The 26,170-nt window shown below is 33.3% G+C and overlaps 1 protein-coding gene across 1 annotated transcript; it reads left to right on the top strand.

The window, feature by feature from the left end:
- The first annotated feature begins 497 nt into the window (after positions 1–497).
- LOC120326318 (ceramide glucosyltransferase-like) lies at positions 498–26,170 on the top strand. The gene is made up of 8 exons (XM_039392583.2): positions 498–665; positions 1,169–1,307; positions 3,340–3,442; positions 7,275–7,489; positions 8,281–8,462; positions 10,639–10,725; positions 20,914–21,103; positions 22,057–26,170. The coding sequence occupies exons 1-8, from the start codon at positions 556–558 to the stop codon at positions 22,225–22,227; spliced, it is 1,197 nt and encodes a 398-aa protein (XP_039248517.2). The 5' UTR covers positions 498–555; the 3' UTR covers positions 22,228–26,170.

The raw sequence follows: 26,170 nt of genomic DNA, 5'->3' as shown, positions 1-26,170 counted from the left end.
ACACAAATACTTTGCAAGGTTTCTTGAAAAATTTCCGACACTTATGACTAAAAATTAGGCACGCCTTATAGCTGTATAGCCTATCTGAATTTTATGATTTCAGGATTTGAATAAATCTCAAATGAATGATGAAGCATTTACTCCGAATAAAATTAAATAATCAAATCAACAACTTAAATAGAACATAAAACACACAAATTTTGTGTCGATTTTATTATGAATGTCAGAATGTGGAATTTTTGTATGTGTTTGCGTTGTATGATTTTTTTGTATGCGTGTGTGGATCTATCTGCATATCCAGTACTCATTCGTTTTTGTGTGGGACCGTATTGCGGAACATTCGATCGCGAGCTGTTTTAAAGATTTTAGTCGATCGCGATTGAAAACAGGTTGGCCCTAGTATACATGATATACCCCACTGCTTCATATCGAATAAACAGGGCAACGCCATACAATTGTTGATTAGGGCTTGTCTTATGTGTATTCCTTTCTTCATTCAGAATATTTAAATTTAATTTATTAAAGGTTAGGGTTTTTGAATAATTCCACAGGATTATGTCGTGGTGGTGGATATCCTTCTTGTACGTTGTCGAAGCATTCTGTGCTTTTGGAATTGTGTTAAATATTGTTTTGTATATAATGCACTTGATATCTTATACATACGCGTAAGTATCAGCTTTTTCTTTATTTTTTGCTTTAAAAATTTCTGATTGTGGTGTAAATGAACAGTAGGAATACACACTAAAGCAGGGGTGTGCAACCTGCGGCTCGCGGGCCAAATGCGGCCACAAGTAAAAATAGAGCGGCCCACGGAGATATGCCAATTTTGAATGGTGTACGACCTGAAAACTGAGTTTTCAATTTAGTTCAATCTGGTTCCTTTGCGGTGCGAAGCCTTTAATTTAATATCTATACATACCCATGTCGTTACAATGCCCTAACAGCTAGCTTGTGCAAAGCGGCCGGGGCGGCCCGCGGTTTTGGCCAGTTATTTGTATTTGGCCCTCCTGAATTGAAGATTGCACACCCCTGAACTAAACCATTGTTGTTATCATTCCTGCATTTTATCTTCCCATTTTGACAATATATAATGGGATACTGAAACTTGGTTTATTTTTATAGCCTGAAGAATTCAGTGTGTTTTACCAATATTTCTTTTTCTTTCCAGGAAACTTTATATGAATCGGAAACCTCCGGAATTGATGAAAGCAGAACTTCAAGGTGTTTCTATATTAAAACCTTTAAAAGGAGCAGATTCTAATCTTGAAGAAAATTTAGAGTCATTTTTTGAAATTGATTATCCAGAGGTTTGTACTTATCATTGTTTGTCAGGCAATTGTTGAACCTAACCTACGGGTTAATGCATTTGACCTGTATTTGCATGGAAGATAAAGGCCCTATGCCCACAGTCTCGCCATGGTCTAATAAATTATAATGGCAACGTCTAACCAGATTTATTCTTTGAAAAATTAGTGGCTCATTTGGTATCAGTTGCTATTTTTAAATATAGCTATGTTCCGAGTAAGAGTGTCGAAGCTTTTAATAATAATAAAGAATCTCATTCACTTCTGAATGACTATTGTGTCTTTACCTCTATCATTTTTTTTTCCAAATCCACAAAAATTACTTATTGCTGTGTAATCAAAACTTTGATTTATCAAAATAGTCTGACCAGGATTAGAATTTATACTGGACAACTTGATATGTGGAGAATTTGAGAGGGAATTTAAGAGGCCTAGCCAGCAACACAATAACCTTATTACATCCTGAGGTGTCAAATTCCATCTTTTGAGAGATAAGATATTGCACATCCTATGCATGCTGTCTTTGCATGAATCATGTAAACCATATGTAGAAGGCATGCTGCAGAATAGGAAATAAGTATGGTACATTACAACAAAATTTATAGCTCACGATATTCATTCTTGGTAGCATATGTTTATTAATTCAGGAAGGAAACAGAATATTACTACACATTACGGTGTACATGTACCATGATTGCATATCTTTATTATGGTTTCTATTTCATGCACTGTATGCCTGATATCAATATGGTGGGCTTTTGTGGCACATATGCTTATAATGTCTTCCTTCAAGTTTCTTATCACATCGAAAGTGAAGCCATATGTTTCTTTCTCACATCATGAATTTAGCCAGATCAAGTATTTAAACTAAAAGTCGTATCTTATAATAATATTTTTCACTTTGATCGTTATAAATGCGAAATACCTGTGCTGTTCTAATAAAATGGGAAAATATATAGGCCTCAAATTCATTTTAACATTTTTTGTAATAATTTTATTTCTAAAATTTGGATTTTGACATAATAGGCTATTATTAATTGGTGTTAGGTGTATCTGCATCATTACTCCACAGAGTGGGCAGGTTGGATATTTATGTTTTGATTACTGAAATTTTTCCAAGTGTTGCTACACTCTGGGTGCTGAGTGCTGACTTAATATCTTTTTTTTTTTTATCTTAACTGGATTCTGGAACTGGTAAAATGGTTTAATTAAATTTCTAGGAACTGTAGAAAAAACATATAATACAATGCTAATCCTAAACTTTGTGTGCATAATAAGCCATTCTGAATATACAGTAATCTGTGCAGAAATCAATTTTAATAACAAGACCCAAATTAGCATTTCGATATTTCATATTTAAAAAATTATCAAAATAAAAAAATTTCATTATGCACTTGGAAAAGTAGATTATCTGTACTAAGCAATTGATCCTAAAGTTAATACGATCCGATACATAATCCATGCCTTGAGTTACATTTATATCCTACTACTGGTCTGGTGATAAAAATTTAATGACCTAATTTTCTTGATAATTATCAGCTTTCTTAACGAAGTCTATCTGGGCATGAATGTTTGATGAAAGTGAATTTTCTTTTCAATTAACTTTGCACAGATTTATTTTTATGGTTTGTCTTCTTGTTGATAAAGATGTTTATACCCTTATCAATAATATTGTAGAGTGCATAACCTTTTACTATGTAACATATATATACAAGGTGTTGCAGAAGTATCTACCTTTTTTATATCGCAATTCACAAAGCGAATTTCTCGGTACTATAGTTTGTTTCCCAACCGAATACTTAGTTTTTTTCACACCTTTATATAACTTTTTTCAAGATTTGAACTTTTTTTTTTCAAAACTTGCTCCATTCAGTATTTATTGATGGTTCATGGTGCTTTTGAAAATGTTTGAAATACTGTTAACTAGGTAACACTTAATTAATATATACTGTGTTTCAGTATTACTTTGTTTTATTTTCCCCAAAAAATGTTATTAAAAGGCAGCATATTGCTAACATAAAACTTTTTTTTTCAGTATGAAATAATTTTCTGTATACAAGATGAGGATGATCCTGCGAATGAAATTTGTAACAGAATAATGGCAAAACATCCAAATATTCCATCAAAGATAGTAAGAGGTATGTAATGGTAAGAGTATGTTGCAAGAACAAATAATATAATATATGTTTATTCATTTCCCAAATGTTTTATATAACTTTTAATTCTTAACACATAACACATCGGGGAATTTTATTTATTTCTCCTAAATTTTCACTTTTTTGAAAAGTGACTTCCCTCCCAGTTGCTCGATAGACTCTGCTGAAGTAAAGATAAATCACCACTAATCACTACCCTTTATGTCTTGTGTATATGCAATGTAGTCATTGTTTGAAATTGGGAATAGGGAATATCCATAATTATGGAATTGTGAGTAACCATACCTCAAACAAGCTTTTATTTATATTTTCACAATGTTGCAGTTTGGTGTATGAACAGTGACATAATGTGAACTTGTGTTACATAATGATTCATTTTTTATTCTGGTTTTCCAAATGATTTGTGTGACCTACTTTCGGATAGCCTACATTTTTTCCAACAGTTTTTCGAAAATTCATCACCTAAATTATTCCTAATTCCAACATATAAAGTGCTTTGTATACAATAAAGTTAATTGGAATAATGCAGCAACGAATTCTATCAGCCTACCCATGTATTATCATATCGTAGGGTATTTGTCTAGAGCTGTATTCAGTGCTGTGTGAAACATCTGCCAATATTCTGAATGTTCATTGCAATTTTGAGTTAGATAATATGCTGACAGTGTATCACTAAACATTATTCTTTGTTCGACCACTTTGCATTTATTTTCGATACTATGCATCAACCTACAGGTGCAGAACCGGTAATTAGTCATGAGGAAATGACTTGCCTCTGTTACCGGCTGCATTGAAGATTAATCGACCATTTATAATAATATTTAAAATTATTTTGTGTTTCATGAATATATTCAGTTTGATCATAAAGTTTTGTAATAGGTGGCTATGTTAATTAATATTGCTATGCCCTGTCTATAGATATCCCATATCCACCGTATTTCTGTAGAGTTAAGGATTGCAGCAGCATATACACACAGCATAATGAATATATACAGCATAAAATTTCAATATTTCCCTAAAACTGCTAGTCATGTAACGACTCTGATATAAAGGGCCACAATTAGGGATGTCTATTGAAATTAGGGTGCTCTTGAAAGTTTTACAAAAGAAATATGAATGACCAAAATTAGTGTGTCGAATTTGCCTTTAGACATCCATTTCCTTTAATTGGAACTTTGTCACGCTATTAAAAATTATATTATATAGTCTACATTGACCGAAATTCAGGAAAATTACTGACACTTCAAAAGGAGTTTTAGAACATGTTACAGTATTGCATTTGCAATCCCACCTTGTGACATTGAATTTATATGGAAAATACGATAAGAATATGAGATACTCTGTAATCTTCAACCAAACTTATAATAATAGAGGCATATAATTGTCTGATTTAGTATCAATTTTTACTCTGAATATTATACTCTTAATTGAATCTGGAAAATTTTGATATTTTTCAATGAAACCTAAATCAAATTTAATATTAAACCAGAGTTCTAAATTACCAAACAATATCTTCAAAGTGTAATATATAGATCCATCCACTAAGCACAAGTCTTTTGACCTAAATATTGTGCCAGGTAATTTGAACCCTACCAAGGAATTTCTCTTTATGCTTTTCTGGCATAAGTCATTGTGGCATCAATTATTCTGTATTATGCTAAGACGTAGAGGCCCTTCAGTCATAATAATGGTGAATTGATTTTGAATAGCCGGCACGTCACACCTATGTTAGTATTGCTTTAGTTACGCCTGTGTGTTTTGTGTTCTTTACCTTTATACATACACTATTATAAGCTGACAGGCTTTGTATACACAAATGACGTTTCTCATAGGTCACTTATCACGAACTAACAAATCGTGATCACATAATATGACATGGTGACATGTATGATATCATTTTGATAGTCTTAGAAATCATGTTAAGTAACTAGAATATTTTTTATAAATCACTGAATTTTAAATTGCAAACATAATATGCTTATGTACCAAATTTTGCAGCTATCAATTTTTCCAATTGTAGTTTATAGTCCATATTTACCTCCACAAGTCGGTGCTCCAGAAGTATATGTACCAATATGGAGATACTAGTTTCATTCGCCTACTTCAGGGGTTCTCAAACTTTTGGCGTTGCGGAGCCCTTGAAAAGGTTGACTATTATTCACGGAGCCCCAAAATAAATGTTAAAGTTGTTACTTTCCGATTAATGTTCCTGAGTAAGTTAAACCTACTTTACTCAATTTAAATACTGAACACTTTTAAATAGGGTTAATACAAGTCATAAATAAATCTAAATTTTAAAGATAAATTGTATATACTAAAGCTATAAATTTGACACATGATAAACATTTTAATAAATTATTGGTCGAATCTTTTCCCCCTCTTGACATTTTTGGAAGAATTAAAAGGCCGCTATAACGTGCGCGATTGCATTTTGTTACAATCGCCGATTGTTTTAGTCAGCATGGCGTGTTTTTAATCTCGAACATTTTACGCCGGTGTTTATTCTCCCTAAATCAAAAATTTCCTTTGGCATATACATGTATTGTTCCACAATGACTACAATAATTGCTTTTTCGTTCTCGTGGGGAATTATGAGTTCAATGTGAAAAACATGTTACCATATTATAATCATCTTGATTAAAAATCGGCATTCTAAAATATTAGAACTAAAACTTAAAATGAAATATAACACTATAAGTTTAGTTTCACCAGACTCACGTCAGAATAAAAACGCTGTTACAGACATTGTAAATCATAAAATTTGGTGTAATGTTAGGTTTTCGGTTATTCATCGTCGTAACTGCAAAATTGAAACAGTCAATTAATTATGCGCGCGATGTACCATTTCTCCTTTCCGAAACTACCGACAGAGCCGCATGCACTAAGATGAAGTTCAATCTTTCGTATTTTGTCAAGACCTTGTGATTTTTCAAACGCCGATATCTTGCTTAAAAATAATCTCGAGTGCGAAAGAACAAATCAAGTTTAACAAATCCCAAGATCGCAAAAATACAACTCCAATTTATTTATAGTTAGCAGTTTATGCTATTTGAGAATAGTATTTTATCATTTTAGTAATCCTAATAGTAATCTCGAATCGAACGTGAGTAACGATGAGCACAATTAAATTATTACGACAAGACACTTCAGATGCTCGCATCGGTCATGAATTGAATATTTTACGCAACAGAAATCTCGTTTTTTTTTTAATCGCCAAGAATGTTGCGCGTAAATTCCCGATTCCAATTTTGAACCTCCTCCCTCTTAAGAATTCTGGCTGCGCTCCTGTTTATAAATAATGTCATTTTTTAATTCCGCCCGCTTTGCCATATTTCGAGGCTATATTGTTGTCAAATTTCATCAAAGCTGTTATTGCTTCTAGGAACAGTTTTGAATTAGCCAAGTCAGTATTTTGAAAAGTAATCGAATAGCTCGCGGAGCCCCTGGGTTACTCTCGCGGAGCCCTGGGGCTCCGTACGGAGCACTTTGAGAACCTATGGCCTACTTTACATTAAGTTGTGTAAAGGGACTCAAACCTGTGCTGTGAGCATGGGGTATATTCACTTGGCTTACACAGACAGTCCCCAAACTCGTAATAGAACTGAATTGAAAAAAAATCTGAATAAAATTTAAGCTCAACTCAACTTTAACCTGGGAGTACGGATACTACTAAAACACACTACGGGAGTACCCACAATTCTATCTCAAAATTTCTTTTTTCGTACCCTTTCCGCCTCTTGAATCATTTATACATTAGTATTTTGAGTCTAAATTTGTTCCTGGTTTACCTAATGAATAACTATTTCTTTTTCAGGTGGAAAAAAGGTTGGGCCGAATCCCAAAGTCAACAATTTAATGCAAGGTTACAATGTAATGAAATATAATTTATTTTGGATTTGCGATGCTGGAATCAGAGTTCTTCCATTAACATTACGAGATCATGTTGATAAAATGACAGACAAAGTTGCGCTTGTTCATGCGGTACCTTACACAGCTCATCGGAAAGGCTTTTCAAGCGCAGTTGAAAAGGTAACACAGATTTATGTCCAGCTAATTGGTTTATTGTTTTTCCATTTAACAAGAAACAAATTTTTCACCCCTAGGAGAGGTACCGTAGATTGAAATTCAATGTCTGCTGAATGTTGTAATTTCTCTTTCCCAGAATAAATGCAGAATCTGTTGCCCAAATTAAATGCAGTTAAATGGTATCATCATGGCTTCTGAAAACAATAGGCTATAGTTTGTTTGAATTTTGCATAAGCTTTATGAAAAATATATTTTTGTTAATTCCCAAAAGACTTTTTTATAAAATACATTCAACAGCTCCATTTTAGATTATTATTATACCAGATAGTAATAAATAGGCCTATATAGCTCGCGACCTCCTTTCTGACATTGCATATTATTTATTACATCAAGCATGACTCAAATTCTATCTGACAGTTTATTGATCCTATCAAATGACTTCCTTGTGTGTGGGCATCAATCAGTGTTCTTGAAACTCAACCGCAATGAAATTTTGGTCATAATCTATAAACTTTTTAACTAAAAACCTTTAATTTGAGTATTTTTATGTCCGTTTTACGTAAATTTTCAATCACTCCCCCAAAAAGTAGTCCCTCATTTTTTCTTGTAATTATTCTTTATTGTTTAAAAAAAATTACCTTATATATTTCTCTTCCATCTAACATGTATTTTTGAGGCATTAGATTTGTTTCAGGAGTTCTTGAATATTTGGATATTGACTCAATAGATTCCTCTTTATCTTTTCATTTCCTTAATTTCCTATGCTAATCACCATGACAACCATTTTTGTTTAGATATATTTCGGTACGCAACATGCAAGAGTTTATATAAATGCGCACATAGCAGGGATTATATGCATGACAGGAATGTCTACTCTAATTAGAAGAGATGTGTTTGATAAATGCACGGGAGGTCTCAGCACTCTATCACAATATATAGCTGAAGATTACTTCATGGCGAAATGCCTTTCTGATAAGTAAGTCAAATTCTTTTGCATTTTTTTGAGCATGTTGGTGGCGCATTGTTTATTGATGATAAATAAGAATAATCTCATTGGGGGGTTGGGGTGGCGGAATATAATGAATCATAGCATTGTTTCGCTTTAATGGTTTCAAGCATTTGTTAGTCTGCAGGGAGCAGTTTGTAAAATTATCTAATTCATCAAATACGTTCAATCTTTTTAAAGGATTATATTGCTTATGATAATATGCGGTCTAAGCCTGTATAATCACCATTTATGTATACAAAAAATCTGAAATACACAATATTACACTCCACAGTTTTACGTGCAAAATTATTTAATTTATCAATTTCTAATATTCAATTTTCTACCATTTTAGTTCTCTCGATAGGGATCTACCGTATTTAGAATGACTGTTGCACTTTTGGTAATGTGTCTAAGCCCATAAAATCACCATTTTTAAATAAAGATGTCTGACACATATTACAATAAGTTGTTGTTTTTGCAAAGAGAGGCAAAATTATCCATTTTACTTATTCAAGTGTATTTCAATTTTACGATTGTCTGTACTCAAATTTTAAAAAAGTAATGAAGAGCTTCGAATCAACTTTTCAAAAAATAACAGGGCATGATGGCCTATTGGTTAATTGCAGGTTTAGGAAATTTTTTAAGAAAGTCTTTTTATTTTAGCATGCCACAATCCACACATAGTTTCTTGATAAATCACGAAACAGGCATCATAGTAATGACTCATAGATTTGTTCCACTCGGGTGCTTCTCGGTGCACTGTAAGTCTGTAACACATGTAAAATAAACTATTATTGGCGCTAAGCGCTGTAAAATGTTACCGATGCATGGCTAAATTGATTGAGAAATTTGCAGTCATTAAACTTAGAAAACCATTCATTTTCTACAAAGTTCGATGGATGGCCGGTAATTATTAATAAAGAGAGTTACACTCATTAAGTCATTAATTTTTTTACCAATTAGTTAAACATAAAAAGTTACTTGTTTTCTATGAATTACTCTTTTATTAAATATCCCATTGAATTCTTGTGTTCAATGAATGGCCGGGAATTATTAATAAAGAGAGTTGCAGTCATTAACTTTTTTACTCATTAGTTACCGTGAACATACATAGTTACTTGTTTTCTATGAATTTCCATTTTAATATTATCCCATTGAATTCTTGTGTGACTTGGGTTGGGACCTCCTAAATTATTAGAAATGGTAACAGAAGTCGGTTGGACAACAGTTAAAAATTAAGGACTTGACTAAAATGGAAAATTATGCAATGTTGGTATATTTGTGCGTGAGGCCAAATGTGATCTTAGCGAGGGATGGCCGAAACGAATATATTCAATTCAATATTAAATTATCGTTTAATCAATTATTAAGGTTTCTTAGTGTGATTAAAAAGTACGTTTTTCAAATCCAGAATATTGTAAAATATATTATTAAACCAGTCAAATTTCTTTTATCTTAACTTGCTTTTAATCCTTTTTAAACTCAGAATTTTCCAATGCTAATTGCATTTTATGTCGATACGAATGAATAATTTCTATTTTATTAAATGTATTCAACTAGGAAGTTTTGTCAGAAATTTGTTCGTTTTACTCTCGTGGGAAATTAAAAGCTAACAAATTGAGGGTGCATTTCAAAATGTTCGAATAAAAAGTATGACAACTTGATGTTGTGTTGTTTTTGTTTATTATTAAAGCTTAATAATGTAGGCTATCCAATAAAGTATCTTTGTATCAACTAGCAATCATCATTATGAATATTGATGAATAATATTGGTAGCCATCTCACAACGTAACATTCAACTGGATTTTATGCTCCGTTTACACTCTAAATAAATGTTGGTTTTTTACTCTCTTCGGTCTTCTTTGGAAAATGATTTATATTTCCTAATCTACACTGCTTTTTGCTACCAGTGCTCTATCTGAATGGCAAGATAAATACTTTTTTCAAATTTTCGTTGAGAAGTATTAGCCTATTTAGGAACTCGAACTCGTAATAGATCTAAAATAAGGTAAATTAGAATAAAATTATAGCCTAACCCTAACCTGGTACACACACTACGGGAGTACCAATTTTTTTACCTTACTTGCTAGTGGATATACTCTATACAAATTTTGTCCATGTTACATAATTATTTTTATAATAAAAGTTTTGTTTATATTTTCAGTGGTTGGAGGTGTGCACTGTCATCGTATCCAGCACTTCAAAATTCTGGGCAGTATAGCATCAGAGGGTTCACAAAGAGAATGTCGAGGTAAATATTTGCAAGAAAATTCACTTATTATCAAAGCTCATTCATGTACACTCGCTCAGAAAGGGCTGACACTCTCATGCACACTCGCTCAGGGAGGGCCGACATGCTCATACACATTCGCTCAGGGAGGGTTGACACTCATTTACACTCGCTCAGAGAGGGTCAACACGCTCATGCACACTCCCTCAGAGAGGGCGGACACTCATACACACTCACTCAGAGGGGGTCAACACGCTCATACACACTCGCTCAGAGAGGATGGCAACTCATCTCTGAATATGACCACTGAAATGGCAAGAATTACTCAAACTGTTTTAATAATTTTGTACATCAAATTTATGATCAAGTTTATGTATCTGAAACAATTATCTTGATAACTATTCTGATATCCGACAGGGCCTGGTAAACTGAAAAGTATAATGGTTCGTCATCTTATCGGCTTTTCACACCCATGATAAATATAAAAATCTTATCCATAATATATCGAGATTACTCCGGGATCAGTACTACGAAGCATAATCAGCTATTGATAAACTTTTCAATCTGATATTACACATGTCAGCATTTGTTCATGTATGGTCAGTGCTACTGACAATTTTTTTTTCTAAGTACAAGTTATCTCGTATTAATTATTAAGTAAATTTCCACAAAAAATAGCATATTAGATCCAAATATATATTCTCTAAAAAGTAGGAACCCACTCCATGGTTTGTTTGTTTGTATTTCTTTTCAAGGATAATGTATCATTGTAACCCGTCTATGGAAATCTGAGATAATTATTGCTATGGTGAGGATACCTCACTGTATCATATCATATCCAATCTTTCTATAGATTTATGAGAGATTTTTTTAAGTAGGCTATAAGATTACATCTATTGGATAGGTTACATTGTATGTTTTACCCTATCAGTGTATAGGCTATTATACTTTCTAACTTACTTGGTATTTATGGCCAAAACCGAATATTCTATTTTTCGAATACATTCATTATGATTAGGCTATTTTTGATGATGGAATATTTGACTATATTCTCAAATAAGTCTTACACAGCTGAAACGCATAGTAGAATAGTTGGGATGCTACGTTACTCACGTATAATGCCTATATAATGAAATTGATTTTAGAAATGCAAGACAGTTGAATAAACAATGATTTGATTAGCTTTATACTCTTAAGTGGCCTCTTGGTCATATTGTGATACTCCTAAATAACGAATATATGTTTTAGTTTGGGGGTGTGCAATACGCGGCCTGCTGGCCATAACTCGGCCCGCCAAGCCATTTAGTACGGCCCTTGTCAACACTCAGGTTTTTTCTCCATCAAGCATAAAATCCCAATCCGGCAGTTTGTTTTAAAAGGCACTCACAATGGTGAAAACACATAATGATTTTTGCTCTTATTACTGCATTTCATCTTTCGCCATTTTGCCCGGTGTCATTGTTACTCGAAGGCTGATCTATAGCGACATTCTATTCCCTTTCCTTTTCAGTGACGCTCTGGTTCTCGCTAATTTTTTAATTCATTGTGTACATAAAAAATGTTTTTTGTTTGGCCCAGCAGATGTTGGCTATATGGCCCACTGACAAATAATGTTGCCAACACCTGTTTCAGTGAATCTGGTCATCTTATCTTCAAATGCAAATGCGCTGACCATCTTGGTCATCTTAGTCTGCGAGATATTACACAATTTACTGCATAGGATATAGCAGTTTTATATTGTTGTTTTTGCAAAATGGTGTATCATAAATTTTTATATCCAATACATCAGTCATACCTAATTTTGGATCATTATAAATTTATACCCGTAGTAAAACTTTCATATCATGCCACCTTGTGTCTATTTACCCATGAGTCACTGAGCAATTAATTGAACTTTCATGTATACCTGTAGTTTGATATGTAAATAAAATAAGCTCACCAATGTAAACATCACTAAACTAGGGTTGACACAACTATAATGCTAGGAGTCATGTGACTATTAAATTCATTGTCTTATGCTTGATTAGTCATGCCTTATGAACATAAGTCTTGTACGGATCACACAAGTTCTGCACCTTAGTATAAGTGATTTTTATTATCTGTGTTTAATTGATAGCAAGGTTTTTTTGATTGTGTCAAATGGGTTTACCTTTATATGTTTAATTAGAGTAACTGTGCCTGTAGCCTTTTGTATTAGACTTCCTCTACCAACAAGCCCATGCAATCTAGATAAATAAACAGAAGGAGGATGTGGTTTGCATATGATTAAGACATCCTTGGAATAATTATAAATATATCTTAGTATATACCAGGTTATATAGCTTCAATCATTTGGCGATTGGTTATTTCTGATTCTTCATTGATATTCAAACATAAGGCGTTCGTATTCAAACCACAAGCCAATTCTCTCTTCTTTGAAATAATCAAAAGAAGAGATATTTGTGGATCCATTCAATGAATTGGATAAATTAGAAATTTGTCTACGTGCTGAATCATTCGAACGTTTCCGTTTCTAAGAGGCTATTACAGGGCAAATGCTTCGTGCGTTCGTTCTTTGAGTCATTGAGGAATTGCCTATTGTGTTCCTAATGCTCCTTAAATATCATCCCATTGTTCTGTCATAGTACTATGATTATTATGGGACACTAGGGTTGCTAGGAAATTCTTTTTTCTTGAGGAAATAGTCTGTTTGATTTTATATTGATGAGTGACGTTTTGAAAGCGTTACTATCGGCAACGTACCACCTCCACAACTGACCTACTCATCTGCTCTTTTTGTTATTGATGACCGAATTTCCTTTCTATGCTCTTCCATAGATCTTATGCATGAAAGTGGTATTCTGTAAACACTATGCTTGATACAATTAATAAAGAACAATTATTGAGGCATGACCCTATTTTCTTACTACATAATATGACGATAATTTAATGTTCAAAATAATAAAATGAAGGCAAAATAATAACCTAATTTTCCTACTTTTTTGAATGTTTAAAATTGTTTTTATTCAATTATGACATAAATGTCACATGATGATATCATAATGCCCTTGATGACCAGAGTGTCATTGGGGAAACACTTGAATCACACTTATTGAAATATTTACTAAAATGAAATAAAAACTTTCGATCTACTTTTGTTGAAACATCACCATGCCAAGCCTAAACTGCTATCCATTTTTTTCTACAATTCCTGGTCTATTCAAAATATATCAGCCTCTTACATAACCATGGATGCTTGCACAGAGACTTGCTTAGAGAGGAAAGGGTAAAAAAACTTGTGTTCACCTGAGAAAAAAATTGATTTCACAACATGTTATTCTGCCCAGAAAATTAAAAATAAAATCTTTTTTTTTGTAATTCTCATTATCACGCTTAGTAAGCCGGTATTCACATTTTAATAAACACTCATTTTAACATGCAGTCAAGGTCATTGGGTAGGGCTATCTGATTTGGTCTCAATTCATTAATATTTTTTAAAACCGTTTGTTATTTATGTTATGTTGATCTGGTTTAATTATATTATTTCAGATTTCAAAATCATCCAATCCATGTTTTTAATATATTTTAATTCATGTCTAAATTTGGTTAGTATAAATTACATAAAATGTTCTTCTCTACTGGTAATACCAATGAATTCATCAAAAGGCTTTTCATTTTAGATGTTAAGTAGAGCGTTACTTGCTCTAATTCATCTTAGGTCTGTAATTTTCCATTTGCTGTTATATTGAGGTTAGGAATTACTTGGTTACTCAACCGTTTATTTAGGTTCTATACACAGACAGGGCGTGCCAGTTCCATTTGTGTAAATAGTAATTTATTATGAGAACAACCAGGCCCTTTCCAAACATCTTGGCAATATTTCAAGTGGTACTCTATGGAGAAATATCCTCAGAAATGAACTTTTTTAAATGATCCCTATTGTGTCGATACTATTTTGGGTTTTGTGTAGGAAGGTTTTGTGTCTGCTTATATGAATATGTTATTGCACTAATACTATATAAGTAAAGAATTTTATCAAAACTACTCCAAATATAAACTAGGTAACACTTTTGTTCTTCTCTCCCAAATCAACAAAATTCCGTCCTAGGGAGTTTCCTGATTGGAAATGCTGCCTTAGGGTATACTTTGAATATTTCAAACTGATATTCCAATTCTTCAAAGTTTTAGAACACAAAATTTTATGTTAGTCTAAATTTGTTAAAAATCATGCTTGCACCACATAAAAGTATTTCAATTATACGGATTTGGTAATAAATATTCTTTTGAAATTTTTTTGACTACTACATATTCCTAAGAGTAATAAACTAGGGCCTATTCAATAGATATTATAATGTAAATACAAGATACAAATTCATTATATATTTTATTAAGGAGAAATATGTTCACGCCTTGAATGTTACCCACAGAAACTGGGATGTTGGTATTTTGTGTGTATTTCCTTAGAAATATGGGGCACTTCCTTTCTAGTTTGCGAAAATTATCACTTGAATGAATTTGATGTCCTAAATCAGGGTTTTCCAAACTTCCCGTTTAACGGTTCCCTTTTGAAATGGAAGATTCGCTTGTGTACCCCCTAAATCAGGGGTCACCAAACTTTTTTGACCGCGGGCCGGGTATGACTCAAACTGGGTTGAAACGGGCCGGATGAATATTTTTGTCAATGCAATAAAATAAATTCACAAAAGTTGGGAAATTCATCTAATTTATTTAACAATATATATTCTACATTTCTGAAGACTTGAATATTTAATTCTATCTATATCGCAGAATATAGATAGATCAAAAACATCCTAGGAAAACAAATATACAAGATTTCTATATATATCTAGACAACTATCCTGAGTTTAGCTGTTATCAAAACGTTGCTGTCATGAATTAGGAATGTTACAAAATCGGCTATTTCGGGCCAAAATAATGTACGCTTCACGTCTGCTAAGTACTGTTACGTCGTGTTGGAATACTGCTACTGCTAAAAACGACTACGGACTGCCTGCTGTAGCTTGGAATTCCATGAAATTTTGACATAATTTAGATAAAATAAACAACATATCTGGTATTTGATTTTTTTCATTAGCGCATACATTTCTCAGCTTTCGACGCTTTTAAAAATTCCGCCTCCCCCCTTTTATACGTAGTGCAAATTAAACTATCATGCACAACTCCAGAGTTTATTTGCGACGATTTTTCGGCGGTGTCAATGACCGTTGCCAGAATAAAATCCCGAAATAGTCTCAATATTAGTGATTGACATGTGTTTTCTTTTCATATTTATTACAATTCTCATCAAAAAAGTAATACAATCCTTATGAAAATAATTGCCCTGTCGGGCGGTCCTAAAATTCCGATATTTCGGTTATTTCTTGACCGTTTTTTATAAACTTGGTACTGTTTTCTATTTTCACTCAGATCTATCCACTGGCGCAGTTTTTATTTAAATCGGATGAACTTTAATTTTTTTTGTAACATACTACATGAATATCCGCATTTGAGCAGTCCAAAAGTTAGTGTGACTTATGAAATTGGAGCAGTACGCGAGGGATTATAGTACTGTTAGCGCAAAATGCACATTCAACATTTATTTTAGCACAAGAAACGTAAACAGTTTTGTCGAAAGCACGCGCCACGAGTGTACAAGTGCATCTTTCGCAGAAAACGTTGCGTACCGGTAGAGAATTTGAGCCTATTTTTTCACAGCTATTTCTAGACTAATGTTTTATTACTACTATTAAAACTACAACTCCTAAGGATGCAAATGATAGTTGACTTATTTGATTCATACTTAAATTTCCGAAACACAATCAAAAACTAACGAATAGCATACAAAGTCGCAAAAACGAAGTATTGTTTACAACCACGACTGGAAATCTGTCAGGATGACAAAAGTTATCTGAGCTGAGATGCGAAGAGGCTTTTTATTACGTCACGTTTTTTTTGCATCTTGCTGATTGGTCAATGCTACGAAATAAACAAGGAAGACGATGCTCGGGGTAATCTTCCTTGGAAAAAAATTTAGCCATTTTTGCGTGTTATTGCGGGCCGGATAAAATGACGGCCGTAGTTTGGTGACCCCTGCCCTAAATTGTACTGAGTGCTGTGATTGCAACTTGTTTGTTACTGTGGTTGTAGTTACAGCTTCTAATTTAATGACAATGTGACTTCCTGAGGACTTCCTGAGCACGTCTTCAATTTATTGATATCAGGTGATAAAAAAATAGTTTATGGCAGATTAGAAGTTATGGAAAATACATCCCAATACTTAATAATAATCTAATGTACCCCTTGAAAAGTCGAAATGTACCCCCGGGAGTATGCTCCACCGTAAATAGTGATTTCACAGTAATTTATTTCATACAGACAAAGCCAATTGCAATTGATTAGACTTATCATAAGCTCATTTTAAAGTGGCCACCCAAGCATAATGTGAAGGCAAATTTATTAAAAGCATTGTTCCCTTCTTATTAACAAGGTAGCATGGTTTCAATACTGTCAAACTAAAAATTGTTTAGTGTTAGTGAATGATTTACCGTACTATTGTTTTACAACCCCTTGTCACTAGTACTACCATCCCACTGAAATTACATATTTAATTCAAGCATAGTCAATCAAGTTTATCTACAGCTAATTTCTGGCCATTGTTTGTATTATGTACCCTTGTGTATCTTTGGTTTACATGAGGGCTTTATAAATGATAAAGAGTAACAAATTGTTTGTTTTTCTTAGTGTATTTACTTTATGTTTTATTACACCCCACAAAATGTCGTTATCAACACGTGATACAGGAAAATGTAGCAAAATTGTGTCGTTTTGAAAATATCTTTCATAGCAGTGGTTTTCAAATGGTGGTGCGCACCCCACAAGGGGGCCGTAGACAATTTTGGGGGGCGCGTAGTTAATTGAAAATAAAAATATTTGTTAGATCGACTAATTTTACCATTGATCTTGCTCGCCTTATTTTAGATTTTCATTATTTACATTTCAAAACTTTCATTTATTTCATTGTTTACGTTCTATCCGCATATTTTCAACGTATTTTTAGAATAAAACATACTTTCGCCTTACTACCTGCTATTTGTGGCTAGTTATTTTTGAAGTGGGGCGCGAGACTTGGCGGCTTAAAAAGTTCGAGAACCACTGTTCTAGAGAAAACATAGTTTTTGTGAAAAGCGTCCTAGAATCAATCATACATAAGCAGAAGTTCATGTGTCGAAATTTTTCTCCATTTTTGTAATTAAGTACCGGAAATTAAGAAATTTATTGGGCTAACTTGGTAAATGTCTGGTGAGTCTAGTCTAGTGACTATCCTTCAATAATTAACTGTTTTGTTGTGCTTTTTGTCTATGAAAATTCAATACTCAATAGTAAATTATTGAATGTATCATCAAACATTCGAATAAAAGCCTGAATATAATGTATTTCATATTGTATTTACCGATATATTCATGTAATATTAAAATGCTCACAGACTTATGGTAAATCAGAGAGTATCTCATCATGCTTTAGGTGTGCATTGCAAATTGGCCCTCATAAACCGCAACTGGTATTCAATTTTACTTTCAATAGGACTTGAATTTGTTCATTATATAGCGAATTAAAAGTAACCATGGCTGACATGATTTTAAAATCATTGGTAGCCTCCAATCAGTCAGTATTGCGTCTCGATTTCTTGCTTGCAATGCTTTTTCACAGGATACATAGTTTTTTTATGTCTTGAACATGAAAAAGTAGCCACTTCTAGGTAATGAGCTACTGTATTTAGGGACGAATCTTTCCTGTTTTGCATTGTCTACCTAGTTTATTACAGCCTGGGGTGGATGGAGGTAATGGGTTTCACAACTCAGATTTCTAGCTTGCTATGTCGATATAGTCAAGTCTTAACACATTGAATATCAGGCAATTATGCCTGGTGTTTTTGAAATTGCTCTTAGTTGAAACCATGTTGGTTAACACTCTTACCAATTTTGTATCATTTCATATTATTAATAAGCATTTATGAGCTATATTCGCCTCCTTACAGCTTGGAAATGCTTATTAAAGGCTTCTCTGCGTTTGAAAAATGTATTACCGCCGGCTCAAATCCCTATGGAATAATTGAGACATATTTAGCTGTCGGTAACTCAATTATAATGAAGCCACCGTAATCAGTTGGGATTCCTCCTTTTGTTGTTGTGCCAAATGTCGGTAGCACGAGCATTGTGTAATGCTACGCCTGAAAATAGGTTGTGGTAAGAAGGAATGTGACTGTCTTTATCTGACATGGGCAAACCATAGCCCGCGGGCCAAATCCAGCCCGCTGGATTATCCAATCTGACCCAACTGATGCTGCCACAATCAAACTAAAACCAAATTTTGATGTTTCAGCTAAAATATAGCGCAAGGAATTTGTTGAGATTGCGATTAAATTTAGTTTTGGCGCAAGGCTCATTTTTCCACTTTTGCTTTTGTAACACTGTAAATTGAATTCTGTTCATAAAATGTAACTTATATGGCCTGCTAGTCGAGGTGGGCAAAATTTCTTTGCAGATAAAATTGTGGTTTTGAATATCTGATTTTTTAATGAAAATAATACAATTTTATACTGTTGTTCATTTCAAATATTTTTCCGATTTAAAATTTTTCAAACATATTTATATATATATACACATAAGAATGCTACATTCTATTTTTAGCTTTTCTTACTATGACTCAGCATTGGTTTAGATTTACCGGCATTGCTCTGCAATGTTGCAATGTTCTCGAAGAGTATTCCCTTGAGGCAAAAATTAATCCGATCATGTCTGCATGGATGGGAAAAACCGTGATTATGTCGTGTTTTGTCATTTGATCTGGTAAAGCCCACATAGTGGTTGGAATTTGTGAGGTTACTACCAAGTACCAACCATGGAATTTTTCCAGAGGCAATTTTATTAATAACATGTTGCTAAATGCGATAAATTTAAACATCTAAAAATTTAGGCACTTATTTTCTTTACTAAAAGTTTTACTTTTTTAAAACTTTTCCAAGGTTTACATAGACCGATATTTTGCCCCAAATTCGGTTCTTTTATTTTCAATTTAAAGAAATCTTTTTTGAGTGTTTATTAAGTGAAATATTGTTGAAAAAAGTACGGCATTCAAAAATACGCGACCATTTATTATGTTGTTACTATATCAATTTATTTACCTTTTTAAGATTAAGAATTATTGCCTAGGGTGCTAACAGTGTGCACGCGGTTTTTGTCACGTTCGCACTTACAGAAATATATCACGAGGATTTGTTATTATGTTGACATACTGGACACTAAAATGTCATTTTGTATCAACTCTGTCCCTAAAGTAACATAATAAGCGATGGCCATACATATTTGAGAAATCTGAAATTCTGTGTTGAAATTGTTTATAGTTTTGATTAATACTGGAACAAAAGTATAGGGTTGTTAAAAATAGTTGATTAATAATAACTGTTTTCCAACAAAACAATAGTTTATGTGCCAAAACATACTTTATAAATTTGACTCTGTAAAACAGATCTTATCCAAGATTTATATTATTCAAATTCTACAAATAGATCAAATTTCATGTAAACTTATTCCCTATTTTCGGTTTCTTTTTTAGATTAGAAACTGGAACACTATGTCCAGCTGTCTGAATTCTGACATTTATATAGCCTTTTGATAATATAGATTAATTGCACTATTTTGGTTCAAACTTTTCGACCTGCGTGTCATGATATTGGCGCAATTTCATTTGGAAACATTAATGGCTAATTTTAAACAGTTATCGTGTTGTTTAGCTGTCTCTTGTCAACATGTGACATATTATTATTGTCGAGAAAGATTTGCCATGTTTATGTATTTCTATCTTATTGATTAATTACTGATAATAAATAATATATTTATGACTGTATATCACATATCGCTTGATAAATTCATTCTTGTAGGTATTCACAGATTCCTCTGAATGACAAAATTTTCGGGAGGTCTGTTTTAAAAGCACCTACTTTATATATACATGAACAATTGATTTTATTTCATCAAATTTTTTTTTGTGCACACTAGTCATTCGCCCAATATTTTAAACCCACTCCAACCTATAACTGGTCATCGAATCCCATTTACCCACAAGCAATCTGCTTCGTTTTACATGTGAGCCAAAAGGCATTTGCATGAAAGTACATTGATGATCATAAATTGAACGGCTAAGTCATATTACTATTTATTTCTTATGTTACAGGTGGACAAAGCTTCGGATAGCAATGGTTCCTTTCGCTGTTATTTTGGAGCCGTTTTCAGAATGCTTTCTTGCTGGTCTTCTGCTGGCGTTATCAAGTCATCATTTTCTTGGTTGGAACATGATGGTCGTGTTTCTTTACCATGTCTTGGGATGGTTTATTGCAGATTATATGTTCTTCAGGGCGCTGGAGGTTTGTTTGTCTACCTTTCTTATACAATGCTTGTTCATGCTTTTTGCTCTGAACAAGGACCTGCCAAAGCAGTCACTGATATCTGACAATATCCAAGAAGATACTATTTTTGGTAGAATCTTTGGCGCTCAGTAGTATGTGTACCAATAAGAAGGTAACTAATTTTGTTCACCTAATTCACATCAAGTTGTGTAAAGGGACTGGAACCTATGGGCAGGGGGTATATTCACTTGCCTAACACAGACAGTCCCCGAACTTGCAATAGAACTAAAATAAGAATAAAATTGTGGCCTAACCCTGACCTGGTACACATACTACAGAAGAACTGAACAGTTCGACATTGCCTATCCGATTCATTATGCCTATCCTGGGTAAAGTGGTGGAATTTAAATCTGAAATGTGTAACCAGTGATGCCAACACAGTTCTGTTCTCAAACTTTTTAATCTGCGTCCCAATTTTAGAATTTGATTTGCGCCCCACCACGATAACTATTTAACAATAAGCTACAAATAACAGATAGTGAATTGAAAGTATGTTATATTCAAAATACACTTTGAAATTACGTGGATGGAAGTAATTTATGGTATAAATGAGAAGTTTCAAAAACAAATTGGGCGAGCATGATCAAATCGAACAGATATTTTTAGTTTTAATTAGCTTCATGCTCCCTAAAAAATTGTCTGCGCCCCATCGTTTGAGAACCACAGGTCTAACGTTTTAAGACGCTTTAATTAGTACGTTGATTGAGTAATTTGGCTGACAAACGAATGTATTATGGTCATAGAATTGAAAAAATCAGTTATTAACTTCAAATAAATGTTGTTAGCTCAAATGGTAGCTCTATTGATCACCTTTGCTCATGTCCCCCAGAAAAGTGCTCTGCGACTCCCTCGAGTGAACGAGGGGCCGATTTATGAAACACTAATCTAAACTTCATATTTTTTTATCTTAGAATGGGCATCTTCAAATCAGTAAAAGGGATTTTCTTGTGGCTTGGTTTATACGAGAGACATTGACACCTTATGTTATTCTCACCGCGATCTGGGACCCAACGATAACATGGCAAAATGGTCGATATCGTGTAAGGTGCGGTGGTCGTGCTGAAGAAGTCGCAGATGTTTGACAATCCGGCGGTGGCACGCAGGACAATATCAAAAAAGTGGGCCACAATCGCCATAGAGTACACAAGAGCAGGAAAGTCTACCTACCGCACATTTTGTGTGATTTGTACTCAAGTTTAGTGGCCTCGCTACAGACTTCTTCCAAATCTCATACCTTTACTCGTAACCCACTGAAACGGCTACATTCATAGCCTTATTTTTTCTACTTCATTATTTTTCAACAATGCAAGGATGATAGTGCTCTCCGAGATTGTAAGCGAGAGCGGCATTGTGTTCCATTACTAACACTCAGGGTTTGATCTTGAAACGACCTTTAACCTGTGTGAAGGTCGTTATCTCATTTTGAAGGTCATTCGATTCATCTTTTTCATGTTCCATAAATTCATCAAGAAATTTCATAATGTCCAATTGATTGGTTAGATAACTCAGAAACTTGTCTCTTTAAAGAACACAACAAATTCTAAACAATATTTGAAAGCAAATTTCGACTTTTCCAGATAATATCTTACATACTTTTTTTGTTATGCTTTAGGCCTTTCAATTATACACCATGGTCGACATAGTGGGCATAAACTACATCACTGGGACCCTACTGACATATAATGGTTGATCACATGTCTCTATGAGGCAGTCCTTTGCTATATGAGTAAGCTGCCTCATAAGCTTTTCTCTTCCCCCGCCCACAAAATAAAATATATGAGAATTCAATCCCAACTCCAATACAACCCTACCTAAATTGTAGTTTTACCCACATTAGTTTTGCTGTTCTCTAGCACACTCTAGTGTCAAATCAATAATCTGAATTTCAATTCATCAATTTTATTTTGGGGTCGCTCATGGCATAAAACAAAACAACATAACAATAACAAACAGACAAACAAAATACAGAGTTACATTGAAGGCGACTTAACTTGTAATAAAGTTAAAAACAAACGAAAAGTATGTGCCCGACTCACATACAATGAAGTATATCTGCCACCACCATCACGTGACGGTACTCATCATATATCACCACCTTTTTGCACAATTGAAAATTTTCTTTTATTACTTGTAGTGTTAAATAAATTACTTATAATAAATTTATGATTAACTTGTGAGCTCTAACTGAAGGCACTAACCAGGGATGGCTAAAATACATGAATCAACTATTCCTATTTAAAAATGATATACCCACTATAATTGAAATCAGGTCAAAATTAACAAAGAACTCAAGGTAGTCGATGTATATTTATCGATTTGGAGTTGCAAAGAAGTTGAGATAAGCACTAAATGAACACATTTTTAATTACATTTTCGAACTACCAATTTAAACCATTTGGAACCAACTCCTAAATTAAGGAATTTAAAATTAATCGAATATATTTAATTTTGAATAAGTATGAATATTTGATTCATTTTGGGCATCCCTGGACCGCTAAATTTAAAATGGATTGTGAAAATTATAAAATATTACTTTCTTTAATAATATGAACATTGTTGAATGTTCACTCTATACTATTTTAACTAATCCATTGTGCCTACTTTGTGGCCGTAATTTTTCTTCTTTTTAAAATCAGAGTTTGAATTAAACAAGTTTTGAAACAGAATTTATTCAATGCATTTAAAACAAATAGCCAGATTTATATTTCCCCATGGACCAAACCAGAGGAGTGGCTTAGCTTGAAACATACCGTGCCCACATTGAGCCCTTTCGTAATGCTAAGCTTTTTGTCAAAAAGCAAAAGATTTTCTGTGGAAAGATGCTTTTGCTTTCAAAGTGCTTTTGCAAGTTTGATATGAAAGATCTGCTCAAAGACTTGTTTAATTCAAACTCTGAAACTCTCAACCAAATATCTTCAATGAATAATAAATGCTGTATTTTTTTGTCAACAATTTCTATTAATTTGTTTATATTAATAGGTATAAAGATTCTATCTAATCATTTGAATATTGTCCCTGTCAGAATTTGAGTTTTATTAAGGATGGCACATGACACAATCACAACTGAATATTTCAATTATACAGGGTGTTCCTAAAGTCTTAAACATTTTCAGAAAAGGAATATTTATCTATGTCAAATGTAGTTTGTTGAGCCATAAGACGTTTGTGCAAAGCATGCTAGATTACTGTAACTTTCGGATATAATCGAACACAAACAGAAGTTCAAGTATTAAATAAATTTTTTTCATTTTTGTAGAAGTAACTAAGAAATTTATTACTTTTATTTTTGGATCATTCTGTATTGAAAATCGACCTCATAACAAAATTAAAATTATAAGTGGACCCAATAATTCTGACCGAGTTATTGTTTGAAATTTCATAAATACATGTTTTTTATTCTCTCTATAGCCCTATTGAAATAGAGCGGTGTCATAAATCTCCTGCCACGTCCCTCCCCCTCTCTTTATCTTTTGGGTTACCTGCAATGGAGTGTGATCAGGGCTACATTGTTTACATTTAAATTATGTTTCAGAAACAATTTTACTTGATCTTATTTATTGCCTTGCGTTGCCGTTATTAGAACCCTATACTGATTCATCAAGGGTTACTTATTGTGACTTGGCCTTTCTGCACAAACTGTGTGAACAATGTTCAGCCAGGATTGCTTTAAGTATCAAAAAATTACATCTCAATACTCAAATATTAATTCATTGCCCAGTTTGGTAATTTTTCACATTCTTGATATTTTTGTTTAAATACCATTTCTCCCAGCTGTCAACAAAACATTTGGCGTGTTGAAAATTTTTCCTTTCACAAATCTTTCAAATTTATAATTGCATTTTAAATGATGGCCATAACATATTGATATTTTGATGTACTATATTCTTGATATTTGGTTTAAGGTATTCAAAATGACATGCACCATCCAGAGGTATATATTAGAATGTTCTAAATTGGTACCATATTTATAAACCACGATTCATGCTGGTTTTATTTGGTTTGTTTAAAACCATATCATTACAGATCTTCTGGTCAGATTGGTCAAACGATTGGTACTGCATCGTAACCATGGAGCAGTATTTCCAGTTTGAATATTCAAAAGGGTTTTTCACAGCAGTTATGGTTCTGATTGACCTCTATGATGGTAACAAATGCACCATGCCCAAAGAGATGACTCGCACATAAGTCGCACTGAAAATCTAGGAATTTAAAAGGCCCTTTCCCTAGCTTTTTGCATAGATAACTTGCTATTTTTTTTTGTATTGCATTTAATCAAAATATGTTTTTTGACACCTGCGAGCGATAGTAACATTAGTAAGTGCATGTACGCAAGCGCAGACCATACAATTTTCATGAATAACCAACTCGCTGTTCCGACTTGGTGACGATTTGCACTTATGTTGAGTGGTTTGGTCGCGGCTATATAAATATAAGGAAAAAATTGTGACCTATCTGCGAGTATATACGGTAATCCTCAAATTTTTAACATCACAGGCTAATATACTGTGTAGTATATCTCAACTGCAAAAGTATTGTGAAATTATTGAGAAACAAACCATATAATCAGTGATATGATTCCTGATTTTAAGAACTGGTTCTCTTAGAAGACGTGTTCTCTGATTGTCAGGACATTCCCAGAACGGATTCACGCCAGCCCATGCGAAACCCTCTCATAAATCGCAACGCAGCTTTTAAGTGTTTGATTTTCAATTTCCTTTATAAATGATTTGACAGCAAGCGTAACAAACTTTGAATTTAGAAGTGGGTTGGTCTATTTCTCTTTGTATCTGCAACTCAGAAGTTTATGCATTATTCCATTTTCCCCATTTAAATTATTTGATTTTACTGGACATGAAGTTGATTTTGGAGCGTTGCGAACTGTAATTTTATGGTTTTTAAAGCTTAGGATTGTGTCAGTAAAAAGTGCCTTAATGAAAATGTTCCAGTCTTGTTTATATTCTGATTTTTCCTGCTTCTAATCTAAAGGTAGATTTAAAGAAATATAAATGGTAAAATACGAGAAAA

The sequence above is a fragment of the Styela clava genome, chromosome 1, assembly GCF_964204865.1.
Source record: "Styela clava chromosome 1, kaStyClav1.hap1.2, whole genome shotgun sequence".
Lineage (NCBI taxonomy): Eukaryota > Metazoa > Chordata > Ascidiacea > Stolidobranchia > Styelidae > Styela > Styela clava.
This window is presented reverse-complemented; position numbering and strand designations above follow the sequence as displayed.